The sequence below is a fragment of the Cebus imitator genome, unplaced genomic scaffold, assembly GCF_001604975.1.
Source record: "Cebus imitator isolate Cc_AM_T3 unplaced genomic scaffold, Cebus_imitator-1.0 Scaffold41, whole genome shotgun sequence".
In the NCBI taxonomy this organism is placed as follows: Eukaryota; Metazoa; Chordata; class Mammalia; order Primates; family Cebidae; genus Cebus; species Cebus imitator.
The window spans coordinates 2,144,911-2,170,516 of NW_016107356.1; the positions used below are offsets into that span (position 1 = coordinate 2,144,911).

At 46.9% G+C, this 25,606-nt stretch overlaps 1 protein-coding gene across 1 annotated transcript in view; it reads left to right on the plus strand.

The window, feature by feature from the left end:
- Window positions 1-753: 753 nt before the first annotated feature.
- HUNK (hormonally up-regulated Neu-associated kinase) overlaps window positions 754-25,606 on the plus strand; it is a 130,948-nt gene continuing 106,095 nt past the window's right edge. The window contains exon 1 of the mRNA XM_017526089.1: window positions 754-1,033. Within this exon, the coding sequence (XP_017381578.1) occupies window positions 776-1,033 (258 nt within the window). The 5' untranslated portion in view covers window positions 754-775. The remainder of the gene's footprint in view (window positions 1,034-25,606) is intronic.

A 25,606-nucleotide genomic window follows, 5' to 3' on the forward strand; every position in this document is an offset into this window, starting at 1 on the left:
CGCTCAGGTGGCTCCTCAGTCCACTCCGCCGCTCCCCTCCCTGGGCCCTCCCCTCTCCAGCGAGGGTCGAGTTTGACTGTGGCGCGCGGGGAAGGAGGGGCTACGAGGGATTTGAAAGTGCACTGGCTGCGGAGTGGAGCTCGCATCTGTTCCCGCCGCCCGCGACCGGATTAAATTTCTGCAAATTCAAACTGAATGGGGCTTTCTTCTGCTGCCTTCCAGAGGGCGCCTGCAGCCCGCCGCGCGCTTCTCTCCGGCGGGAGCGGCCGTCCGGCGCAAGGCTAGGAGCGATCGCTCTAGCCGGACCCGAGCCCGTGCGGGCCAGACGGCGGCGGCGAGGCGGAGGCTGCGGAGGCGCCCAGGCTCCCAGAGCCAGGCACCTAGGCACCCGGACCCCGGGACCCAGGCGCCGCCGGACCGCGCCCCACCCCGCGCGCCCGAGCAGGGCGACTGTCATTAGCCTTCTGGACGGGACCCGGGGCGGGATCCCAGCGTCCTGAAAGGGGCCCGGGCGACCCTCCGAGGAAGAACTTTTGGGGGCGGGGTCCCCGGTCCCGCGTCTCCCGGGCGGCCGCTATTGTCTGCGCGCCTCGCTTGGCGGCGCAGGGGGCGTGATCGCGGCAGCCCCGGGCGCGGGGTGCGGATACCCGGGCGGGGCTCGGCCCAGGGCGGCGGCGGGAGCAGCCGAGGGAGCCGCGGGAGCCGAGGAGCCGGAGGAGGAGGAGCTGCGAGCGCGGGAGCCGAGCCGGAGCCGCGCGGGCCGCGGGCGAGCGCGATGCCGGCGGCTGCGGGGGACGGGCTCCTGGGGGAGCCGGCGGCGCCGGGGGGCGGCGGCGCGGAGGACGCGGCCAGGCCGGCGGCGGCCTGCGAGGGAAGTTTCCTGCCGGCCTGGGTGAGCGGCGTGCCCCGTGAGCGGCTCCGCGACTTCCAGCACCACAAGCGCGTGGGCAACTACCTCATCGGCAGCAGGAAGCTGGGCGAGGGCTCCTTCGCCAAGGTGCGCGAGGGGCTGCACGTGCTGACCGGGGAGAAGGTGAGTCACCCGGGCGCGTAGGACTGCGGGACCCGGGCGGGAGCCGGCGGCTGGAGCCCCGCAGGGAGCACTGCGCTGGGAGTCCCAGTGCGCAGCCCCAGGCCGGCGCCTTCCCCCGCCTCCCGGCTTTCCTCTTGGGTTAAAAGAGGGGTCGGGCCAAACGCGAGCTCAGACCCTCGCAGCCTTTCCCGAAGGGCGGTCTGGGGTCCGCTGTCCCGGGGCTGGGGGCTGGGAGGGGGCGTCCCGCGCCGCCGTTCTGTTCGTGGGAGGGCGCCGCCTGGCGGACACCAGCGCGTGGGGCGGGATGCGGCCCCCCTGCCCTCCAGGCCGGCCGGGGCGGCGGATCCGTGGCGAGGCGGGAACCCGAGCTAGAGGAGGTGGGCTCTCATGTCGGGGGCGGGGGAGCAGGAAAGCTAACAGCCAGCCTGAGGGGGAGCTTAGAGTCTTATCCCCGTTCTGTGCTCCGGGAGGAGGTGGGGGAAGGCTGAGAGCCTGCATTCCTCCCCTCCTGTGGGCTTCAGCAGCTAGGTAATTTTTCGTGCTCAGAGGAGGGTTTTTGCCTCTGCCCCCAGCCTGTCCATCCCTCAACCTGGGCTCCTCTCCATCCACTCAAGCCTCCCAACCCTGCCTCCCGTATCACACACCATTCTCATGCCCGCCGTTCTCATCCCCTTCTCTTTGTCCCCCCAGCTCCTCCGTGCCCTCCAGGCTCAGGGTGGGAGCTGCAGTGAAGACTGGCAGGAACAGAACGACATTTACACCCCCAGAGACTGGGAGATGCCTTCTTGTCTTTCTAGAAGAGGGGAAAGGAAAGGGGACCTCCCCGATACTGAAAGGGGCACGTCTCCAGCTTTGCTGGAAGTTAGATGGTCGTGAACCCTTGCCAGGCTAGGGGCAGGTAGATGGAAGGTGTAACTTAAAACTGTGAGAAGAAACCCAGGAGGTGGTGACTTGTTTTTGAGGCTGGGTCACTGGAGGCTGGGAGCTGCCAGGAACTGAGCTAATCCAGGCTGGAGCTGCCCCAAGCTCCTGTCATGTTGGGCTCAAGACTCCCTCCAGGCTGGAGGTGGCTCAGCCCCGGAGGAGGACCAGCTCCTTTGTGTGGTCCGTGGGTCAGGGAGGTGTCAGCCGAACGGAGGAAAGGGGGGAGTTCAGGATTCCCAACCGAGCAGGTGGCCTGGGAGCTAAGCCCTGCCTTCTGACCTGGGGGCCTCTGCCTAGCCTGGGGTTGCTCTGTGAAACCCCTGGTCACAGGGCCAACGTGCCCTTCCTGCCTGTCCCCAGCCTCACCCACCCCACCTTTGATTTCCCTTCCATTTCCCCACTTGGTCTTGAAGCTTCTTGCTTGTGCATGCAGGTGTCCATCACCCTTGTCATTTTCCCTGTACCCCTGCAGCCGTTCTGAGGCACCCCTTCATTGTGGGCAAGTGGGGTTAGAGTAGTTTTTAGAAGTGCCTCCTGCCTGAATTCCCATGCAAAAAGGGAGCGTTCAGTATGAACTTGAGTAACTCTTCAAAGAAGAGGGAAAAAACCTCCAAACCTCGTCCTAGTCCGCAGGGAGTGAGGCACACTTGACTCCTCTGTTCCATCCGATTCGGAGCGAGCTGCCTGACTTCCACATTGCGTGTCCGTTCAGGGCGCGAGGATGCTGCGAGGCCACACAGTTGGCTAATTAGAGTGAGCGCACTCCTCCCGGCCCTGTGTAAATTCCTGTTGGCACTGGCGATGGAAGTTTATTTTCCTTGGAAACGTATAGGATTCAGTCTGGTCGTGCATATTTCCTCTCTAAACATAACAGAAAGAGGTAAGTCTTTATGCTGACAATGTAATGGCAAACACTGCGAGTACGTTCTTCTCGCCTGGCCTGCTGCACAGACTTCTGGCTTCTCTCCACTTTCCTGTGTTGTGCTGTGCCTCCGGCTCTGTCTCAGTGCATTTTTGCACCATAAAACTCTTGGCCTTGGCTGAACTGCCTGGGGATGGATTCAGAGCTCAGCCAGTGCTTGGGTTCTGGAGCTCTGTGGTTGGCCCCGATGGGAACCCCCACATGCAGGGAATTCCTTCTCAAATAAGATTCACTGGAAGAGACTCGCTGCTCCTGAGGCCTCCACGCACCTTTCCCTCTCATCTTATCTTTCTTAAATGATGAATCTCGTTTCAATGTTGCAATAACAGGAGATGTTAATTAGATGTACAATTATTTCCCTGGATCCACTGATGGATCGCGGTGAAGGATGGTGGTTCTTTTGGTGGAGGAGGAGGCAGGGGAGAGATGTCTGTGTTGAAAAACTTGGTTTTCCTGGGATGCTCCTCTCCAGCGGGGAGGACCGGCGCTCCAGGGATGGCAGGCATGGGGAGAAATCTGGATTTTGGTTCACTCAATTGCTGGCTTTCAAGAAACAATGGCGTCATTCATAGCATTTATCTCCCAAATCCAACACCTTTAATGCTTAACGAGTAGATTTGGGCTTTAGCAGATTGTAGGGATTAAAATGTGTGTGTGTGTGTGCGCGCGCGCGTGCACGTGTGTTTGTATGTGTGTGTGCATGTGTATGCGTGTGTATGTATGTATGTGTGCGTGCGTGTGTGTGCGTGTGCGTGCGTGTGTATGTGTGTGTGTGCGTGCGTGCGTGTGTGTGTGTGTGTTCACGCATGAGCTTGACTCTGGGAAGGATTACTAAATTAAAATGAGTCCCCATCCGCACTCTAGTTTTGGGTATTGCCTAACTAAAGCCAAAAACAAAGATGAGGGCAGCCTCTGGCTGTTTGTAACCTGAAGTTCTTTTAAACCTTGAGAGGCTAAGAGGGTTTTGGCCTGGGGAAAGTTTCCTCCAGTGAGTGGAGCTGAGGAAAAGGAGGTCATTAAACCTCCAGCGTCCCTCACTGTGGGTGACCCAGGGAGGCCTCTCTCCCTTATTACGTCCTCTTTTCTTGAGGTGTATACATTTTGGTTTTAGAACTTCCCTTTTCTCCTGCCCTTTCTTTTTAGTTTTAAACTTTTTTGTAGGGAGAGGGGTCTCACTGTGTTGTTACTCAGGCTGGTCTTGAGCTCCTGGCCTCAAGTGATCCTTCCACCTTGGCCTCCCAAAGTGCTAGGATTACAGACATAAGCCACCACACCTGGCCCATCCTTTTATAAAGTATACATTCCACATTAGGAGGGGAATGAAGTCTTTAATACTGTAGTGAGAAGTACTCCCAGCCCATGTGGAGTGAAAGGATTCAGGGGAGCTTGTCTTTGAAAAATCAATCCGTGACAAAGCTGAAAGAGGGCATAGAGAAAGGGAAGTTGAGAGGGCACCCCAAGTTTGGCCTGCTTCATAGCTGCATTCTCAAACTGTGCACTTGGTTTGGGGTGATTTGTGCTAAAATCTGGGTTATTGCTGGTTGAAGGCATTTAGTACAGGGTGTGTGTGTGTGTGTGTGTGTGTGTGTGTGTGTAGTGTGTTCTATTTTGACTTGGTTACATTTCTAAAAAACTTTGGGTGAAATCTTTCATGGTTTGCTGGGAATCACTGTCTGAGTCCAGGTGACAAAAGGAGCCAGTGTTTTTCTGACGTTTCCTTTCAGGTTTCAATCGGATCTCATCAAGAGGCTCCTTTTGCCACCACTGCCTGTAGGACAGTCTTTTGCCTGCTTTTCCTCTGAAGTTGTTTGTTTAGAAGTCATTTGAATCTAGATGGCCCTTTTACTGCTTGTAAAGAAAAGATGGCTCAAGGCTGAGACCTAACTTTGTCCTCCTTTGAGTTAATGCAATCTCTGTTAATCTGGCTTTAAAAATAAATAGTTCACTTGGCCCTGTGAAACTCTTAATAGGTACCTTCTCAGTCAGGGCCGAGTGTCTTTGACCAAACCTAAGTTGATGATTAGACCAGAGGAAATGATCACAAAGCCAGATTCTGGAAAGTACCATTCTCTGGCTTTGAGACAAAGAGCAAAGCCACGAAGCAAGAGTGTGGGGTCATGACTTTGAAACACCTGGAGTGGTTGTGCTTGCAGACCCTGGAATTGGTTCATGATACCTATGAGAGGCGTGGTCTCTGGCACATAACAGGTGCCCCCCCAGCCCCAGCCCCCAACCAGACAGAGTGACTTGGGGGCTGCTGCATGGTCAGATAATATTGCCTATGGACAGAAGAAGGAAAGTGACTTACAGAAAATGGAAGTGAGGCACAGAAACAGGTTGGATGCGGTGGCTCACGCCTGTGATCCCAGCACTTTGGGAGGCCAAGGTGGGTTGATCACTTGAGGTCAGGAGGTCTAGATCAGGCTGACCAACATGGTGAAACCCCATCTCTACTAAAAATACAAAAATTAGCCAGGCGTGGTAGTGCGCGCCTGTAATCCCAGCTACTTGGAAGGCTGAGGCAGGAGAATCGCTTGAATCCAGGAGGCGGAGGTTGCAGTGAGCTGAGATCGAGCCACTGCACTCCAGCCTGGGTAAGAGAGTGAGAGTCTCAGGAAAAAAAAAAAAAAAAGAGAGAGAGAGAGAGAGCTTAAGATTTTAAATTTCCATAAACATTAAGCTTTAAATAGAAACAACTTAGAAAACACTTACAATGATTCTAATAGAGACATAAATAATGTTTGTAAGGAATTAGTAAAACAATGGTCCTTTATTGTCAGCAACATATTTAGATTAATTCCTTAGAAGTTTGGTTTAGTGGCCAGAAGCAGTGGTTGTGAGGCCGAGGTGGGTGGATCGCTTGAGGTCAGGAGTTTGAGACCAGCCTGGCCAACGTGGAGAAACCCCATCTCTACTAAAAATACAAAAATTAGCTGGGTGTTGTGGTGCACACCTGTAATCCCAGCTACTTGGGTGGCTGATGCATGAGAATTGCTTGAACCCTGGTGTTGGTTCATGATACCTGTGAGAGGCATGGTCTCTGGCATGTGACAGGTTATTACATTTTGTAAAATATTGATAAAAATTAAAAAAAGTAGTTGGAAAAATCTTAATTGAGAAAAATGTAGGTACATCTCAGGTATCGAGCCAGTGTTGCGGGCAGGCAAACTACAAAAGAAGAACGGACGGTCTGCGCCGCTGTTACCTTCTTTTGGAATTGAGTCTCACTGAGAGACTAAGTTGAGTACATAAAATGATAGGTTAAGTTGTTGAAATCTCTTGTTCTAACCCTGGGTTAAAAAATAATAAGCCTGCTTGTCACTTCCATTGGAACTATTTTTAGGCTAAGAATAAGGTTTGCCTGCTTAGTAAGTTGCCAATAATCATGCTTAGAGCACGACAGTGCCAGATACCTGGAGTGAAGGAGTTACTAAAAATACGATTTACTATGTTTCGCCGAGCAGGAAATATGAGTAATCTTAGAGGTGGCCTTTTGGCAGATCTGTTTTTAGCAGGTATTTTTGAAACAAACAGGTGCTAAATCCTGTATTTTTGAAGTGCTAGAAATTTAGGGGTAATTGCTCTGAGGAACAAGAAATGCTTAGAGAACTGGAAATTCCTATTAATCCTTGGCAGGGACTTCTTGGCAAGAAGGAGGCATTGGCGAAGCACCTGCTCGGCGTGCCCTGTGTGACAAGGCAGTGCCTGTAATTTCGGAGATTGCATTCTGCAGTTGTGGGCGGGTTCTTTTGAACTTCCTGCTCTGCCTCATCTTTTTGAAGTACTTGTGAATGATGGAAATTGGCACGTACGGCCTGGTTCCTAGTGTTCATTGATACAGGTCCCAAGGACTTCAAAGGGTGCTTTGAGTCAGCACAACAGTAGAGAAATGGTGCCCACAGAGAAGAGTACAACCCTACATTTTCTCTGCAGGTGTTGAGTCAGCGCTGTAGCTACCCGTGCACACCAATCCGACTTCGGTCTGTGAGACTATAGAATTCTGCATGCTGCCAGAGATGGCAGGTCAGCGTGGCAATCATCCGTCCCAGGGTTTATCTGCCCAGAAGGGGTGGGGAGTGGCAGCCATGTGCCCCCAAAGAGAGGGACAGGTTCTCCATGGGAACGTAGCTTGGGCACAGGGTATCATTTGCCCTGGGACATGTATTCCCTCTGTCGATTATTCATGGTAATGGAGAGACCTGCTCTCTTGGCTAATTGAAACCCATAGATAATCCCCAGGCCTTATTTTAGCTGATGGGTGAAACCTCTTTCGCCAGTCAGCCCTGGTCTAAGTGCTGACCTGAATTGAATTTCACGCTTTCTGATAGGAGGTGCCACTGGGTGGTAAGATGACCAGCAGGAAGGAGCTGGAAACACAGGGTCTGAATACTCCCTGAGCAGGGGGATGCCTCTGTGAATTCGAGAAAGCTGTTTCCTCTCCTCCATCATCAGCACCAGCCCAGTACGACAGTGTTTTATGGTTTTTTTCAGGGTCTCCCTCTCGTGCACATTCTCATTAGATGCTCGCAGCAGCCCTGGGGGGTACCAACCAGCTTGCTGGTGTTCTTGCCTGCATTGATTATGTAGAAGGGTGCCCTGAGCAGAGCTTCTCTCTGACTTTCTCTATTAGTTTGCTAGGATGGTTCTAACAAATTACCACATACTGGGGTGTCTTCAACAAGATAAATTTATTCCCTCACAGTTCTGGAGGCTAGAACTCAAAACCGAGGTGTCGGTAGGGCCGAGACCCTCAGAAGCCAAAAGAGGAACCTTCCTTGCCTCTTTCTAGCTCCTAGTGGTAGCCGGCACGCTTTGGCATTTTTTGGCATATGACGGCAGCACTCCAATCTCTGCATCTCTCTTCACATGATCTTCCTCACTCTGTGTGGCTCTTCTGTCTCTTGATCTCTTCTGTGTCTCTTTATAAGGACAGCAGTCATGGGATGTAGGTCCTCCCTAATCCAGTATTGCCTCATTTTAACTCGATGACACCTGCAAAGTGCGTATTTCTATTTCCAAAGAAGATCATATCCACAGGTACCAGGGGACTTGAAGGTATCTTTTGGGGGAGCATAGCTCAAGCACCAGCACCTTCTTAGGCTGTCAGTATGGGTTGTGGCTGATTTCCAGGCAAGCAGATCCTGGGAAGGAGATGAATGTGCTTTTAGGGATTACTCTCAGAACTGACATCTGCAAGGGAAGGGGCAAAGCAGCACTGGGCAGAGGGAGAAGCTGGGCTCCAATGCCGCTCTCAGCCAAAGCCCCTGCCCATGCCATGGTGAGTGCTGGCGCTGAGCTGGTCTTTCAGAGCTGTCCAACTTGGGATGAGAGGACTGGGCTTTATATTTCTGCATGGGCCAGTCTTTGATGGGGGCTGCCCAGGTAAGGGGCATGGCCTTGGACAGGACAGTTGCTGAGGGCAGTTCCTGGGGAAAGCTCACAGCTTTGAGAGCCTGTGTCTGGGGGAGTCAATTCTTCAGCACTGATGTGGAATCGGGGGGTGCAGCCCAGCATTTGCTGTTTACTGAAAGAGACAGGGTTAGAGCCCAGGGCTCTTCATCTGAGTCCAAGCTGGTGCCATAGAAAAAGTGGGCACCTTTTCCATGCCCACTTTGGATATGAGTATTCATCCTTTCCATGTGTTGGTATCAAGTCCTCTCATCTCATTACCTTGACATATACAAAGTATGGCCAGGCACGATGGCTCATGCCTATAATTCCAGCACTTTGGGAGGCCGAGATGAGTGGATCACCTCAGGTCAGGAGTTCGAGACCAGCCTGGCCAACATGGTGAAACCCTGTAAAAATACAAAAAACAAACAAAAAAAACTAGCGTGTCCCAGCTACTTGGGAGGCTGAGGCAGGAGAATCGCTTGAACCAGGGAGGTGGAGGTTGCAATGAGCCGAGATTGTGCCACTGCACTCCTGCCTAGGCAACAAGAGCAAAAATTCCATTTCAACAACAAAACAACAATAGTAACAACAATGAAATATACAAAGTATTGCTAGTTGCCCTTGCCAACATTAGCATTTAGTCTTTCTGTCTATGTATGTTTGTACCCATTAGCCACCTTCTCTTCATGCTGCCCTACTTTGCTGCTTGATTGTGGTCTCTCACCCTGGAATGAGGGAGCAGCCGGTGTGGCATCTTATTAGCAGATTCTGTGTGCCACACACTGGGAAATATTCTGGCCTCAAGTTTCTGTTTGGTTAGAATCCTCAGGGCCCTGTTGTGTTTCTTGGAACTTAACAAGGTTGAAAGCCCACTTTATATGCTCTATGGGTTTTTCCTGAGAACTCTGGGGCAACTGAGAGTTGGCCAACTTCAGAGAGAGTAGCACTTTCCTGGGAAGAGACTCTCCCTTCCCCATCACTCATGAGTGATGGGAAAAGTTGTTGAAGGAGTTGTGGAAATTTGGATTTTTGACGAGTAGAGTAACAGTTTGGGATATTCTCATGGACGTAAAGAGCCACTCAGGGTAGAGCCATCTGTTAACATCCTCTTAGCGCTGCTGGTGCTCACTCTGCCCTAGCTATACAACTTCTAGTCACTGGGTTCCTTCTGGTTGTTAATCATCTTTGTGTTTGCAAGATGCATTTGGTTAAGTTTTGGAATCAGTAGTACAGACACATGGTCTGAAATTCAAAGGTTCTGAGAGGGTTTGCAGTGAGAAGTAACTGCTTCTTATCTGGGCTCTTCAGTTCCTGGGTCTTTCCCTGAGGGGTCACCCCTCTTTCTAGTTCTTGTGCATCTCTCCAGAGATACCCTATATGCATACAGACCCACATACATATTTGTAAATGCGTGGGTATGGGGAGATTTTTCTTCTTTTATTGATACATAATATTTTACATATTTATGGGGTACATGTGAGTGTTACATGCATGGAATGTGTAATGATTAAGCCAGAGTATCGGGGTATCCATCACCTGAGTATTCATTTCCATGCGTTGGTATCATTTCAAGTCCTCCCTCCTAGTTACCTTGAAATATACATAGTATGGCTGCTAAATATAGTCGCCCTAACAAACATTAGAATTTAGTCCCATCTATGTTTGTTTGTACCCATGAACCAGCTTCTCTTCATCCATCCCTCCCACCCACCAGGGCAGATGTGTTTTTAAACTGTACATGCTGTTCATTATCTTGCTTTTTTCACTTAGCAATATGTCTTGAGCATCCTTCCCCATGACTACGACTTCTAGAGAATTGCCTCACTGTTTATGCTACTTAATTATTGCATAGTAGTAGTCATTGTGTGGAGGTATCATGTTGTCAACGGACATTTAGATAGTACATAATTTTTTTTTTTTTTTTTTGAGACGGAGTTTCACTCATGTTACCCAGGCTGGAGTGCAATGGTGCGATCTCGGCTCACCGCAACCTCCGCCTCCTGGGTTCAGGCAATTCTCCTGCCTCAGCCTCCTGAGTAGCTGGGATTATCCCTCCTGGGATTACAGGTGTGCGCCACCACGCCCAGCTAATTTTTGTATTTTTAGTAGAGATGGGGCTTCACAAACTCCTGACCTCGTGATCCGCCCACCTCGGCCTCCCAAAGTTTTGAGATTACAGGCATGAGACACCATGTCTGTTTTAACTGTTGATAAGTTAACCGGTATGTCTGTTTTAACTGTTGATAAGTACTGCCAAATTGCCTGCCATAGAGGTTGTCAATGTATAATCAAGTTTATAACCCTCATAATTTATAAGGGTTCCCAACTTGTACCTGATATGGGAGTGTTTGATTTTCCACATGCCAGCCAACAAGGTAGTCTTTTTGATCTTTGCCAATCTAGTGTATTAAACATGAAATCTTGTTTTATTTATCGTTTCTCTTGTTTAAAGGGAGTTGAGTATATTTTCCTACCTTCTCAACTGTTTGTATTTCATTTCTGTTCATTGTTCATGTCCACTTCCCACTTTTAGTTTGTGTTTTTGGCCTTTTGTGTATTGATTTATAGGAGCTCTTTATATATTAAGAACATTAGTCCTCTTTGAGTGATATATTTTGCAGTGTCTTCCATCTTCCCTTGTTCCCCATTATCTTTTCTCTTTTTCTTTGTGGTTCTTGCCATTTGCAGAGGTTATTTCTTGGATGTTCATGAACTAGAGAAGGATAATTGATAAGATTTGGAGGTCTATGGAGCCCTGTCAATTGTGTACATGTAAATCATATTTCTGAGGAGAGGGTCCATGGGTTTCATCAAATTCTACATGCAGTTATTTACCTCTAAAATATGAATAGCTACTGCTTTGTTGCCCATCCTTGTTGGCTCTGCTGACTAAATGGAGGTTTGCAGATTACTGGGCTAAGGGTTTGGGTCACCTTGGTTTGTTAACACCAGTGCCCACTGGGCTAAAGCTGCAGATTATATACACTCAGCCTAGGCAGGTTGGTTCCCCAACCATGACCCTGGATTAAGCACCCTTGATTCTGCCCCCACCCTTACCATACCTGGATTGCAAGGGAGAGGCATGCCATTGTGTGGGATGACCTTTGGAAATCTTTGACTCTTGCTGGTTTATGTAAGACAACTGTGAGTCTATGCCCCATCATCTCTTCATGGGAAACGTGGTACAATTTATGGTGGATGGTTGCTGTGATCAGAATGTTTGTGTTCCCCAAAATTCTTTTGCTGAAATTCGAACCTCCAGTGTGATGGTATTTGGAGATGAGGCTTTTGGGAGGTGATGAGATCTACCCTCATGAATGAGATTAGTGCCCTTATAGAGGGTGCCCAATGGAGGTTGCAGTGAGCTGAGATCGCACCATTGCACTCCAGCCTGGGTGACAGACCATGACTCTCTCTTGAAAAAAATTAAAAAAAAAAAAAATGGCCGGGCATGGTGGCTCATGCCTGTAATCCCAGCACTTTGGAAGGGTGAGACGGGTGGATCACTTGAGGTGAGGGGCTCGAGACCAGCCTGACCAACATGGTGAAACCCCATCTCTACTAAAAATACAAAAATTAGTGGGGTGTGGTGGTAGAGACCTGTAATCCCAGCTACTTGGGAGGCTGAGGCAGGAGGTGGGGTGGGAGGTGGAGGTTGCCTTGAACAAAACTCTGTCTCAAAAAAAAAATAAATAAATAAAATAAAATAAAATAAAATAAAATAAAGGGCGCCTGAAGGAGCTTGTTTGCCTTTCCACCATATGAGGACTTGGTGAAAAGGTGCCATTTCTATGAGGCAGAAAACGGGCCCTCATCAGACACTGGATCTGCTGATGTGTTAGGCTTAGACTTCCCAGCTCCAGAATTATGAGGAATACATGTCTGTTCTTTTTTCTTTTTCTTTTTCTTTTTGAGACGGAGTTTCACTCGTTGCCCAGGCTGGAGTGCAATGGCGTGATCTTGGCTCACTACAACCTCCACTTCCCAAGTTCAAGTGATTCTCCTGTCTCAGCCTCCCAAGTAGCTGGGACTACAGGCGTGCGCCACCACACCCGGCTAATTTTTGTATTTTTAGCAGAGACGGGGTTTCACCATGTTGGCCAGGCCGTTCTTGAACTCCTGACCTCAGGTGATCTGCCCGCCTCAGCCTCCCAAAGTGTTTGAATTGCAGGCATGAGCCACCGTGCTGGGCTAAATTGTCTGTTTTTTATAAGGCATCCAGTCTATGGAATTTTGTTAACACCAGCCCAAGCTGACGAAGACAGTGGTTGAGAAGAAAGAGAACGGGAGAATATCGAGGGAAATGGTATTCCCACTTTCTCTTTCAAGGAGCAAGAGCCACGACGCAACTTGGACACAAAATGCATTAAACCAAGTATTCATACATTAATGGCTGTGTGTGACGGTGCACCTTGGGACTCTTTGAGGGGCTTTGTCTATTTGAGAAGCCCTTTGAGGAGCAGCCCTGGTGGGGCCCACAGGTGGGCCCTGCTGTTGGAATTCCAGTGGCCTCACCCTGAGGACAGTCTCTGAATGCCCTGTCCCCTGTCACTCTCTGCCCCTTCACTCTGCTTTGTCCCTCCTCACCACCTGGACTGGCTTGCTAGGGCTGCCATAAGAGTACACCACAGACCTGGTGGCTGGAACTGCAGGCCTTACCGTATCTCATTCTGGAGGCTAGAACTCCAAAATCAAGGTGTCGGCAGGGCGAGTCCTTCTGAGGCTGCACAGGAAGGATCTGTTTCACGCCATGCTCCTTGGCTTAGCCATGGGGCTGTCTTCTTCCTGTGTCTCTTTTCATCATCTGTCCTCCACGTGTGTCTGTCTCTGTAGTCAAATGCTCCATTTTGATAAGGATACCAGTTCATATTGGATCAGGGCCCACCCTAATGACCTTACGTTAACTTGATTGCTTCTCTAAATACCTCATATTCAGGACACTGGGCGCAGTGGCTCACGCTTATAATCTTACCATTTTGGGAGACCAAGGCAGGCAGAAGACCTGAGGTTAGGAGTTTGAGACTAGTCTGGTCAACATGGTGAAACCCTGTCTCTACTAAAAATATAAAAATTATCTGAGTGTGGTGGTGCACACCTGTAATCCCAGCTACTTGGAAAGCTGAGGCATGAGAATCGCTTGAACCTGAGAGATAGAGGTTGCAGTGAGCTGAGATTGTGCCATTGTACTCCAAACTGGGAGACAGAATGAGACTGTCTCAAAAACAAAACAAAACAAAAACACCACATATTCAATAAAGTACTGAGGTACTGGGGTTAGGACTCCAACAGATGAATTTTGAAGAGACATAATGAAACCCTTCACATCACCCGATCCCGTGGCATATACTTAGAGCTGATGTGTTTGTCTCCCCACTAGACTGCAAGCCCCATGAGGAAGAGACCACTGCTCTATCCCCAGTGCCAAGAATAATTTCTGGCATAGAGAAAATGCTCAGAAAATACTTTTTTTTTTTTTTTGAGACGGAGTTTTGCCGTGTTGCCCAGGCTGGAGAGCAATGGCACGTTTTTGGGTCGCTGCAACTTCCTCCTCCCAGGTTCATATTTTTCTCCCGCCTCAGCCTCTCAAGTAACTGAGATTACAGGTGCATGCCACCATGCTCAGTTAATTTTTGTATTTTTAGTAAAGACAGAGTTTCACCATGTTGGTCAGGCTGGTCTCCAACTCCTGACCTCAGGTGACCCACCCGCCTCGGCCTCTCAAAGTGCTGGGGTTATAGGTATGAGCCATTGCACCTGGCCAGAAAATATTTTCTGAATGGATCCAAGAATGGTTTGATCTTCTCAAGACATGAGGACAGCCTTCTGGGGGGTAATGTCCAAGCTGGCAGGCTCTGTTCTGCGCTGTTGTTTCTGTCAGTCCTTGCTGCTCTGGGTAAGCCTGTCTGGGTGATGACTAGGTTGAATGGGTTGTCTGGCTGGTACCCTGTAGAAAAATCCTGGCGCCTGAACAGCTGTGCTTTCTGCAGGGATTTAGGTAGGCACCTCCATATCTGAGTGACAGGTGATCAACTAGAACCAGACAGTATTTTGCAGTGTCAGGGGACTGTTAATGGACCCTCGCTCTTTCCTGCAAAAATGTAGCAACACTGCAACAGATGGGAGAAGTTGCTATTTGCAAACATACATTTTTTTGGATGTTTCCCATGGAGATATATGTAGGTTTGGAGTCTGTCTCTTTGACTGTAATTTTTTTTTTATAAGTTTATTAGTCTCCTAAGCCACATTCCTGCCAAAACATTTTGCAATGCTGCTTGCTTCCCTTGCCCATTTTCTGAGCCATTTGATTCATTCTGGGCTCCCTCCCCGCATCACTGCTGCCATTTTGATCCTCTTCTTGAGTTCTTGTTGTCTTACGTTCAACCCCAAGGCTTTTTGGTAAGTTGTCAGGCCACCTTTCTGCCCTTTTTCAGACACTCTTGTATGGGAAGCTCCTCTCTTTGTCACCACCTGCTCTTTGCTGGAGCTCTGTGTGTGGCAACTTGAGAGTGGACAGCAGTAATGTGTGCCCAGTAAGCACAGATTGTGGTGCCAAGAAGCAAAGGAAACAGTGGATGTTGTAACTGCTTTCAGGGAGCTTTGCCAGCTCTGTTTAGGGATGATAGAATGAAGTTTGGATTCTTAGTGATTCCCTTGTCTACCTGGAGCAGAACAGGGATTATATAACCTTCCAAATCAACAAAAACCTGCAGGAAAGAATTGGGTGCATGGTTTTTGCTTTGACTGTGAGGAGGTCTTACTGATAATGAGAATAATGAACATTTATGGATCTCGTACCATCTGCTGGGCCGTGTTTTGGATGCTTTGCTGCCTAAAACAACTTATTCTTCATAGTAGCCTTTTGTGGCAAGTCCTGTTGTCCTGATTTTGCAGATTAAGATGACCAAAATCTTGGTTTGCTCAGCACTCTCTCAAGCTCAAGGTAGTAAGTCCTGCATTTGGGGAAGCCCGTCAGATAATGTCAAAACCACATTCATCCAGGAAAACATTTCATCAGAGTGTTGGAGTCCGAACTGCAGGTTTCCAAATAAAGGTATTAATAAGCAGCCAATCAGGTCATGAATCAGTGATGAATTAAAGCCCAAAGCTCTAGGCATTACTGGGATCCTTATTGTGGGTAATAATAGCTTCCACATTTGGTCCCAGGGAGGGAGGGGTGCCTTTCTCACATATGTAGTACTGGTCTACCATCTTTATGGGTTCACTATGAGATGAGGAGCTTGAGCTATTAATAATATGTGTGTTGTTGAGCTGGGCACAGTGGCTCACGCCTGTAATCCCAGCACTTTGGGAGACTGAGGCAGGCGGATCACGAGGTCAGGAGTTTGAGACCAGCCTGGTCAAGATGGTGAAACCCCGCCTCTACTAAAAATACAGAAAAATTAGCCAGGTGTGGTGGCGGGTGCCTGTAATCCCAGCTACTTGGGAGGCTGAGGCAGAAGAATCACTCGAACCTGGGAGGTGAAGGTTGCAGTGAGCTGAGATCACGCCATTGCACTCCAGCCTGTGCAACAGAGTGAAACTCTGTCTCAAAAAAAAAAAAAAGTGTGTTGTATGTGCACGCACAAATGTATATGTGTATATATATAAATACATGCATATACACAGATGCATATGTGTATTATATATAACATTAAATATAAATTATATAATGCTATGATAAATATAAACACACACGTATACCTTCTTTGTAGCAGACTTCCTCAGTGAAGGAAGCAGTGGGAACCAGTGGCTCCCTCAGTAGCTCTGGGTAGCTTCCGTCTAACTGTAGTACTTCTTTTTTGCGCTGGGGGTTGAAAAATCTACAGGAGGGGGGAGGGGTTTTTGAATCACATGGTGAAGCTGGAAATACATGTCTTACGTAGCACAGTGAACAGTCCCTTCCAATCTCCTTGTGAAACCATCCTCCTACGAGAATGAACACAGGTTACTTATTAAAAACAAAACAAAATACTCAGTGCATTTTCTTTATGATGCAGACGATTTGGAGGTAGACCAGCTTTCCCAAGCCATTGCTTAGTCCTCAGCTGGGCTGAAAAAGGAGATCAGAGGCACATGGAATGAGGAAATGCCCCAGGTGAAAAGGAAGCTTAGGGAAAGTTAGCTGTTGAGTCTGAGATCAGAATATTTTAGCATTTTATCTGAGCCTACTTCAGTGAAACCACATCCATAAAGATAAGTGTTATTACTTATGTAATCTGGTTTTTAGTTGGAATTACTGCTGCTCTGATGAAGAAGTCTAGCTTTCTCAGTGCATTCTTGATTCCCGGTTAAAAATTTAATTAGAGAAACTAGTCGATGACTCAGTTCTCAGTTGAACATTTACATTTAATCACACTAATAAAGAAAACTTGTTTTGAAAACATGTCTCAAGGTTTGTATAGTGTCATTCCCATAGGGTGACATTTTATTCTATTAAAAGCTAACATTTGTGAGAAGTAGTTGCAATTTCAAGGCCAATTTGATGTAATAAAATTTGAATTTCTCTCTGGAGGAAAGGTGCTGGTTGGCTATTGTACTCCCACCTAATTTATTACTCTGAGATGCTTTTTCCAAGATCAAGAATGAGCTTTTTTATCATAAAGGGCCATTAAAATAGCTGAGGAAGTACCTGAGAATGTGTGAAGTAACAAATAGTTTCTTTCCAATGTTCAGACTTAGAATTATGTCCTCCAGATTTCAAAAGGACATATTACTCAACAGCACATTTGTTTTTAAAAAGTCTAACATAGGCCGGGCGCGGTGGCTCACTCCTGTAATCCCAGCACTTTGGGAGGCCGAGGTGGGTGGATCACGAGGTCAAGAGATCAAGACCATCCTGGTCAACATGGTGAAACCCCGTCTCTACTAAAAATACAAAAAATTAGCCGGGCATGGTGGCGCGTGCCTGTAATCCCAGCTACTCAGGAGGCTGAGGCAGGAGAATTGCCTGAACCCAGGAGGCGGAGGTTGCGGTGAGCCGAGATCGCGCCATTGCACTCCAGCCTGGGTAACAAGAGCGAAACTCAGTCGCCGCAAAAAAAAAAAAAAAAAAAAAAAAAAAAAAAAAAAAAAAAAAAAAAAAGTCTAACATAAATCAGTGTTTTTTCTATCATCAACTCTAAATATTTAAAAAATAATTTTAAGTATTTTTGACCAAGCATTAAGAATTTTAAAGTTCTTTAAATCAGTTAAGTCATAGTTATATTCTAGAATATTTGAGATTTTTAACAGATCAAAAGAAATCTTGGGCTAATATTTGATAGTTACCATCTAAATCATGACCACATATACATACTTTTTTATTGTCAACTTGGCCACCTGCTAGTATACTAATCACATTGCATTATCCACATTCTTTCTATTTTAGATATATATATATTTTTTTGAGACAGTCCCACTCTGTCACCCAGGCTGGAGTGCAATATATGATCTCAGCTCACTGCAACCTTCACCTCCCAGGTTCAAGCGATTCTCCTGCCTCAGCTTCCTGAGTAGCTGGGATTACAGGCACCTGCCACGACACCTGGCTAATTTTTTTTGTATTTTTAATAGAGATGGGGTTTCACCATGTTGGCCAGGCTGGTCTCAAACTCCTGCTTAGGTGATCCACCCCGCCTGGCCTCCCAAAGTGTTGGGATTACAGGTGTGAGCCACTGCACCTGGTCTAGTGGGCCCTCTTTCTAGACCAAATATTGGAACCACCTATTTTATTGTCCTGAAATAGAGTCCATAAATAGCATGACCACCACATATCCCTGTAAATCCCCAAGCCTGACTACCACAGAAAACATCAGTAAGAAGTCAGATGCATGCCTTGCATGTAAAATCTCCGTGAACAGGACCGCTACACACACACAGGTGGTGTATGTTATGCACATTATATATTATATGTGTTTGTATGTTACAAAATTGGGATTATAGTGTTTATATTATAACTTTGCTTTAAAATACAGGGAATATTTTCCCATGTTGTTAAATATTCTTTTAAATTTTGATTTTCGGTGATGCAGAGCATTCTATTATTTGAAGTTGCTGTAATTGTTGAAACCACTTCCCAACTGTTGGACACTGAGGTTGTTTGAAAATTTTCCCTGGATATGTGATATTGCTGTTACTACCCTTGTAGATTCATCTCTGAGTAATTCCTTAAGATAAATAGTTGGAAGGCTTTTGACATATTGCCACATTGCACTTCAGAAAGGTTATACCAAGTGATGCAACAGATATGAAAGGGACTTTTTAACTGTGCATTTTGATAATTAGTAAGGCTAATCATAATTTGTGTACTTGATTGAAAATGTGTTTCTTCTTTTATGAACTGTTACTGATCATTTTCCCCTATTTTTCTCCTTTTTATCTTATTGGTTTGTATGAACTCTTTGTATTACAGTTATTAGCTTTTTAATCTTTTGTTTAAAAAAGCTTTAGACAAATTAAATTTAATGGTTTAATTGAGCAAAGAATGATTTGAGAATTGAGCACCCCTCCGCCCCAGCCTCTAACTAGACAGAGTGACTTGGGGGCTGCTGCATGGTCAGATAATATCATCTATAGACAGAAGAAGGAAAGTGACTTACAGAAAAAGGAAGTGAGGTGCAGAAACAGGCTGTATATGGTGGCTCACACCTATAATCCCAGCACTTTGGGAGGCCAAGGTGGATGGATCATATGAGGTCAAGAGTTGAGACCAGCCTGGCCAACAAGGCGAACCTCCCTCTCTACTAAAAACACAAAACTTAGCTGGGCGTGGTGGCGCACGCTTGTAATCCCAGCTACTTCGGTGGCTGAGGCAGGAGAATTGCTTGAACTCAGGAGGCAGAGGTTGCAGTGAGCCGAGACTGTGCCACTACACTCTAGCCTGGGCAACAGAGTGAGACTGTCTCAAAAAAAGAAGGAAAAGAAAAAGAAAAACAGCTGGAATGCTTACAGCTTGGCATTTGCCTTATTTGAACATGTTGTGAACAATTGGCCATCTGCGATTGGCCCAGACTCTGTGACTGGTACAAGAGTAGGTTACATTTAATAATACCATTAAATGCATTATTACACATCTGTTTTCACATTTGTTAGGATCCTGTTTACACATGCAAGTTAGGTTACAGTTCACCATGTACAGAGAAACCTTTAGGCTGAACTTAAAATGTGCAAGAAAGCAGCTTTAGCTAAACTTTACTTAACACTTTGTTATGTTGCAAATATTGTCTCCCAGGTGATCATTTGCCTTTTGATTTATCTTATGGTGCTTTTGTTTTAGGAAGCGGGCAGAGGCACATAGAAATTTTGTGTTTTATCTAGTCAGCCTGATAGTCTTTTTTCTTTAGTTTTCTCTTACTGCTTTTATGATAAGTAAACTAGAGGGTTTGTTGTTGGTTTTGTTTCATAAATGATCAGTGAGCCTTTCCAGTGTTTCATAGTTGTTTGCAGAAAAATCTTTGTCTTGGTAGGGATGTTTGACTGTATGTTCTAACTTATTACATAATGATCTAACCTCCTGGTGTTATACACTGAAGCACAGGCTGTGGGGCTGACAGCTTTGGGCTCCCATCTGCTTTCTGCTACTTGGCACCTGTGTGATCTTGGGCACAGTATTCAAAGACTTTAAACTTCAGCTTCTGTATCTGTAAAATGGTGACAACCATTATCTCATGATATTCAATGAGAATGTGGCTTTGAAAAACACATACATATGTGTGTGTGTAAAGCACGTAGCTTGAAAATACAGTCATTATTGTGTTAGTTAAGAAACGGCTGGGCCTGGTGGCTCACACCTATAATCCCAGCACTTTGGGAGGCCAAGGTGGGCAGATCACCTGAGATCAGCAGTTTGAAACCAGCCTGGCCAAATGGTGAAACCCTGGTCTCTACCAAAAATACAAAAATTAGCTGGGCATGGTGGTGCGTGCCAGCAGTCCCAGTCACTCAGGAGGCTGAGGCAGGATAATCGCTTGAACCCAGGAGGCAGAGGTTGCCGTGAGCCGAGATCACGCCACTGCACTCCAGACTGGGTGACACAGCAAGACTCTGTCTCAGAAAAATAAATAAATAAATAAATAAATAAAAAATAAAAAAATAAAAGAACTGGTAGCTGGTTGTTCTTTTCATTTAGACTTTCATAGTTCTGTTTACCCTCTAAAGGTATGTATTATTTAGGGTCTTTCAGACAGCAGGAAACAGATACCCACTCAGTTTATCATAGATAATGGCACTTTATTTTAAGGATAAAGGGAGGTGAGGAGAAAAATTATGGGGACACCTCTTCCTTCAACGCCTCTCTGGAGGTCTGCATTCCTGGGATTCCACTTCTGTCTTGCCCACCTCTGCCACGAATTCCCTCCTTGGCAGCTCCTGTGTTTCCTAGGGAGCATCCCGCCATTCATCCTGCTCCCTATCAAGGCTTCTCACTATTCATGGCTTCTCTGCCTCCTCCTGTTTTTCACTTTTTGCTCTTTCTGGATGTAGGGGAGGGAAAAATATCTTCCCTCCACCCTTCTACTTCTTTGTTGGGCTACAAATTACATCGACATAAGCCAGAGTAGCAGGAGGAAAATCACATTTAAGGACACTGTATGCATGGAAGTCCCACGGAGTATGAGACTCCAAGAAGGGCCAGGTGATGGAAGCTTCTCTAGCATCCTGAGCTACAGAAAAGAATAAGGGCTTGGGGCTTTGGAGGTGGTGGGACGCATGGTGGGAGGATGAGGGGAAGGAATGTATGGTGTTGAACAAAGTTTGTCTTGTTATGCAGATTAAAAAGTCTTCCCAGTAATAAAAAGTTATCTAAAGCAACTCTCTTCCCGATACATACATTTTCTTTATAGATATTATTTTATTTTTTTGTTTGCAGAATTACAGCTTTTTGGCCAGGTGCGGTGGCTCATGCATGCCTATAATCCCAGCACTTTGGGAAAAGGCCGAAGTGGGCGGATCACCTGAGATCAGGAGTTTGAGACCAGCCTGGCCAACATGGTAAACCCTCGTCTCTACCAAAAAATTAGCTGGACGTGGTGGCATGTGCCTGACCTCACCTCCTTGTCACCTTTTTGCCACTGAGCACCCTTTAACGGATAATCTTTTTCACAGTGGAAGAAAGAATACTATTTATAGATGATCCTCCACGAATTACTAGATTCGTATGGTTTGAGAAAGTTTGTGGGACAATTGAATTCTCCATGTTTTTGGTCGGGTAGGCAACTCATGCCTCAACCCTCAGCAAAACATGTTACTGTCTTTAAGGGTTATACTTCCTCTCATGTTTGTAGTTTTGGGGATAGCTCGCTGCTTTTTTTCACTGACCCTTTGCTAGAAGTTCTGTCACTTCCAGTGTGACCTAAGGCCTCTTTAGATTCTGGGACTGGGTTGAGAGTTTTGTCTTGGATTCTTCTTGCCAAAATTTCTGGGTTTCCAATTCCCGTGGTTTCTCCCTTCTTCCCCCCACCCCGCAGGGTTATTCTTCTACCTTTTCAACTGCATTTGGCTGCCAGTTGGCCCATGGTGTGAGAATAGAATATTGATTGCTTCCTGTTGCTTGTGGGACAGGAATGCTTCTTGAATTAGAGCTAATTTTGGAGTTTAAAGTATTAAATGTCAAATTTGAAAGAAAGCATGTCTAAGACCTCTTTGTTGTGGAAGGGAAGGTCATCCCAGGGCCTAGGGGAAGGGAAAGGAAGGAAGAAAAGGGGAAGGAGAAAATAGCTGACGGCCTTCTCCCTTTTCCAGATCATTCCCTCTATACTCATGGAACGCTTTTTCCATTTTTGTAAAGTCCATTTTTAGACTCAGAATTCTGCATCTCAAGCCATTTGCCAGGTGTACTATGATGTGAGAATACTCACTGCTGGGGAAATTTCCCAGTTGTAACTAGCTTAAAAAGTAAAACAAATGTTACCTTTACTTGGAGATGATCCTTTGTATTTTCATTCAAACACTTAATGATTGCCCTTTTTATGCAGAGCTGCTGATAACCTGTATGGGCTTTTGTATACGTTGGAAAAGCTGTGCCTTGCCAGACTAATTAGAAAAAGACATCCCCTCTGGGTAAACCAATTAAAAAAAAGCACTTTCTCAAGTGGGCCAATTGGAACAGGCATCCCCCTCTGGGCAGTCTAGTTGGACAAAGGCTTCCTGTTTGAATGGATGCAGCTGCAAGGTGCATGGTGTAGCAAGCAGACAGCATTTTGGGAGGAAAATATACCCTTTGCTCTAGGGCACAGAGGTTGGCGGTGGGTTCTGGATTTCTCCCCCCAGATGGCCCCCTCTATTGGCTGCTGCTGTCTAAAGCACCAAATGCACTGTGAACAGGCTCAAGAATCAAATCTGCCCTCGGTGGAGCCTGCCTTCTGGAGTCAGAGCTAAGCTGTGAATCACAAACACAGAACTCATGCTATTACAGTGGAAAAGGCCATGTTTCCTCCAACAGTGACTGATTAAGTGTCCTAGGACTTTAGCGAATCTCAGGTAAAAATCTGCAGAATCAGTCTTGGACTCTTTCTTCGGCAAAGTCTACTTTGTTGCTTGTTCTGTAAGAGAAAGAGAAGCAAGATGAAGAATTTGGATGAGAAATAAATTCAGTGTGTTTATGTCACTCAATGCCCAGGAGACACAAGGCATGCTCTGGCGTATGTGATCGTTAGGGTCTTGGGGAAATGCCCTTCACGGGACCTGTGAACTTTCTGTCTCCTAAGTCATCATTCAACCTGCTGCAAAGGCCCACAGCTCTCAGACTTCCTGTGTGTGAAGAGCCGAAACAGCTGTTGAGCTAGGGTCCCAGAGACTCCAGTCCGCAAAATTCGAAGAGAAAAATCCCTGAAAGTGCTGATTGCTTATCAGCCCGGTTCCTTCCTTGGATGGGGAGGTGGTGTGACAATTTAATAATGGGCCTGTGACAATTACATGCAAGTGGAGAGAATGAAAAACCAGCCTTGGAACCGAGATTTTTCTTTTTTTTCTTTTCTGGGAATGGAACGTGGTGGTTTTGGCTTTCTCTGTGTGAAATTGGAGAGGCTCATCCATCTCTGTGTGACAGAGGAAAATTTCAGCATTAGGAAAGTAACTTCTGATTTATCACAAACAGCTGGGTGGGCCATGCCTCACTGGTGCCCAGGCATAAGCAACCTTTTAAATAGGGTGGCTCAGTGTGGCTTCTGCCTTCGAAAGGGCTGGGAATCTGCTGTGTGTTTCGAAGTGGTTGCTGAGCTGTTGTCATCCTGAGCACCCCCAGTAGAGGCTCAGTGTGGAGGAGGGCATTACCTTGAACCTGATAAGTCTCGTATCTGTCAAGGAGTTTGCTATGGACTGAATTATGACCCTTCCAACCCCAAATTCATATGTTGAAGTCCTAACCCCCAGCATCTCGTAAGGTGACTGCATTTGGAGATAGGGTCATAAAGAGATAATTACGGTGAAATGAGGTTATCTGGATGGGCCTTAATCCAATAGAGCTGGTGTCCCTAGAGGAAGAGGAAATTTGGACACAGAGGTGCGCACACACAGAGGGAGGCCACCGGAAGTCACAGTGAGATAGTGGCCATCTACACGCCAAGGAGAAGGGCCTCAGGAGGAAGCAAGCCTATCTTGATCTCGGACTGTGGGCCTCCCAAACTGTGAGAAAATACAGTTCCATGGTTGAAGGCGCCCAGTCTATAATCCTTTGTTACCACAGCCCTGGCAAATTAATACACTCGTCATACACCTGCATTTGCTGTGTCCTGGACGCTAAGGCCAGCTTCAGGAATCATGCTGGGAAACTTCACCTGATTCGTGAGACTTCTTTCTAATGAGATCCTCATCTTCAATAACTTTTTCCTCTGGGAAGGAACCTAGGGTTTCTCTCTCTTACTTCTTGCCTCACTAAACTCTGTTCTGTAACGAGTCACACTCTGCCCAGATACTATGATACCTGGAAACAATCTCATCCCTGAGTAAGGAAATCAGTAATACTCATTGGATTCCTGACTTGTATGGTGTTGTGTGCTGTCTCATTCCGTGTTGGGTCAAGGAAAAAAAAAAAAAAAGAGAATGTTGTCACTCTACTCTATTTTCTTGGTTTCCTTGGACTATTTCTACAAAATATCATCATCAGAAGAAGGTGTTTGAAGTTCCTATTAGACTTTCTTCATGGACACATATACAGATGTATAAATTATTAGGATGGTTCATAAAGCTCATTATATTCTTGGTAGGATATTGACACATGACTTGTGATTACTTTGCATATGATTTGTGTGAACCCAAAAGATTATTCTCTGTAGCTCTGAAAATGTTCGCTCTTTAGGAACACTCTTAAAGTGCTCAACTAAACCATGTTGCTAGTAGCAAGATGTCATGTGCATTCGTTGCTGGGGCTACCATAACAAAGTGCTACAAACTGTGTGGCATAGGGCCAGGTGCGTAGCTCATGCCTGTAATCCCCGCACTTTGGGAGGCCCAGGCAGGCGGATTACTTGAGCCCTGGAGTTTGAGACAGGCCTGGGCAACATGCGGAGACCCTGTGTCTACAAAAATACAAAAAAGTACTCGGACATTGTGGCGAAGGCGTGTAGTCCCAGCCACTTTTGGGAGTCTGAGGTGAGAGGATCGCTTGAGCCCAGGAGGTGGAGGCTGCGATGAGCCGAAATCGTAACGCTCACTCCAGCTGGGGGGACAGAACAAAACCCTTCTCAAAGAAACCGAAACAGTGAGACAACAGCAACAACAACAAAAAACTGTGTGGCTTCAACAAACGAAAATGTACTGTCCCATTCTGGAGGCCAGAAGTCTAAGATCCAAGTGAACTGCTTCCCTCCGAGGGCTGCAAGGAAAGGCTCTTTCCAGGCCTCTCTTCCAGCCTCTCACAGCCCGAGGCATTCCTGGCCTGAATGGTGCCCTCCCAGCGCCTTCACATCATCTTCCCCTGTGCATGCCTGCCTCTTGTCCACATTTTCCATTTAATAAAGACACAGTCATGTTGGATTAGGGCCCACCGTAATGACCTCATCTTAACTGGGTCATCTGCAAAGAGTATTTCCAAATAAGGTCACATTCACGGATACTGGGAGTTAGGATTCCAGCATCTTTTGGGGAGACAGAATTGACCCATAACACCATGTTATTATTTTTCTCATCCTATCTCATTAGTTGCAGAAGGGTCTTTGGACCCTGGAAGCAAAGAGCAAGAGACAGGCAAGGCCAAGAAGACTGTGAAGGAGGTGGAGTGTTCAGGGCTAAAAGACAGACTGCCGTGGGCACTGGTGTCCTTGGGTTTTGGTTGGAGGGTGCTGCCTCTGTCCACCCTGTTCTCGCTTTCTAAGCTGCTGACCTGCTCCACTGCCCCAGGGTGCTCATCACTGTCAAGTGCC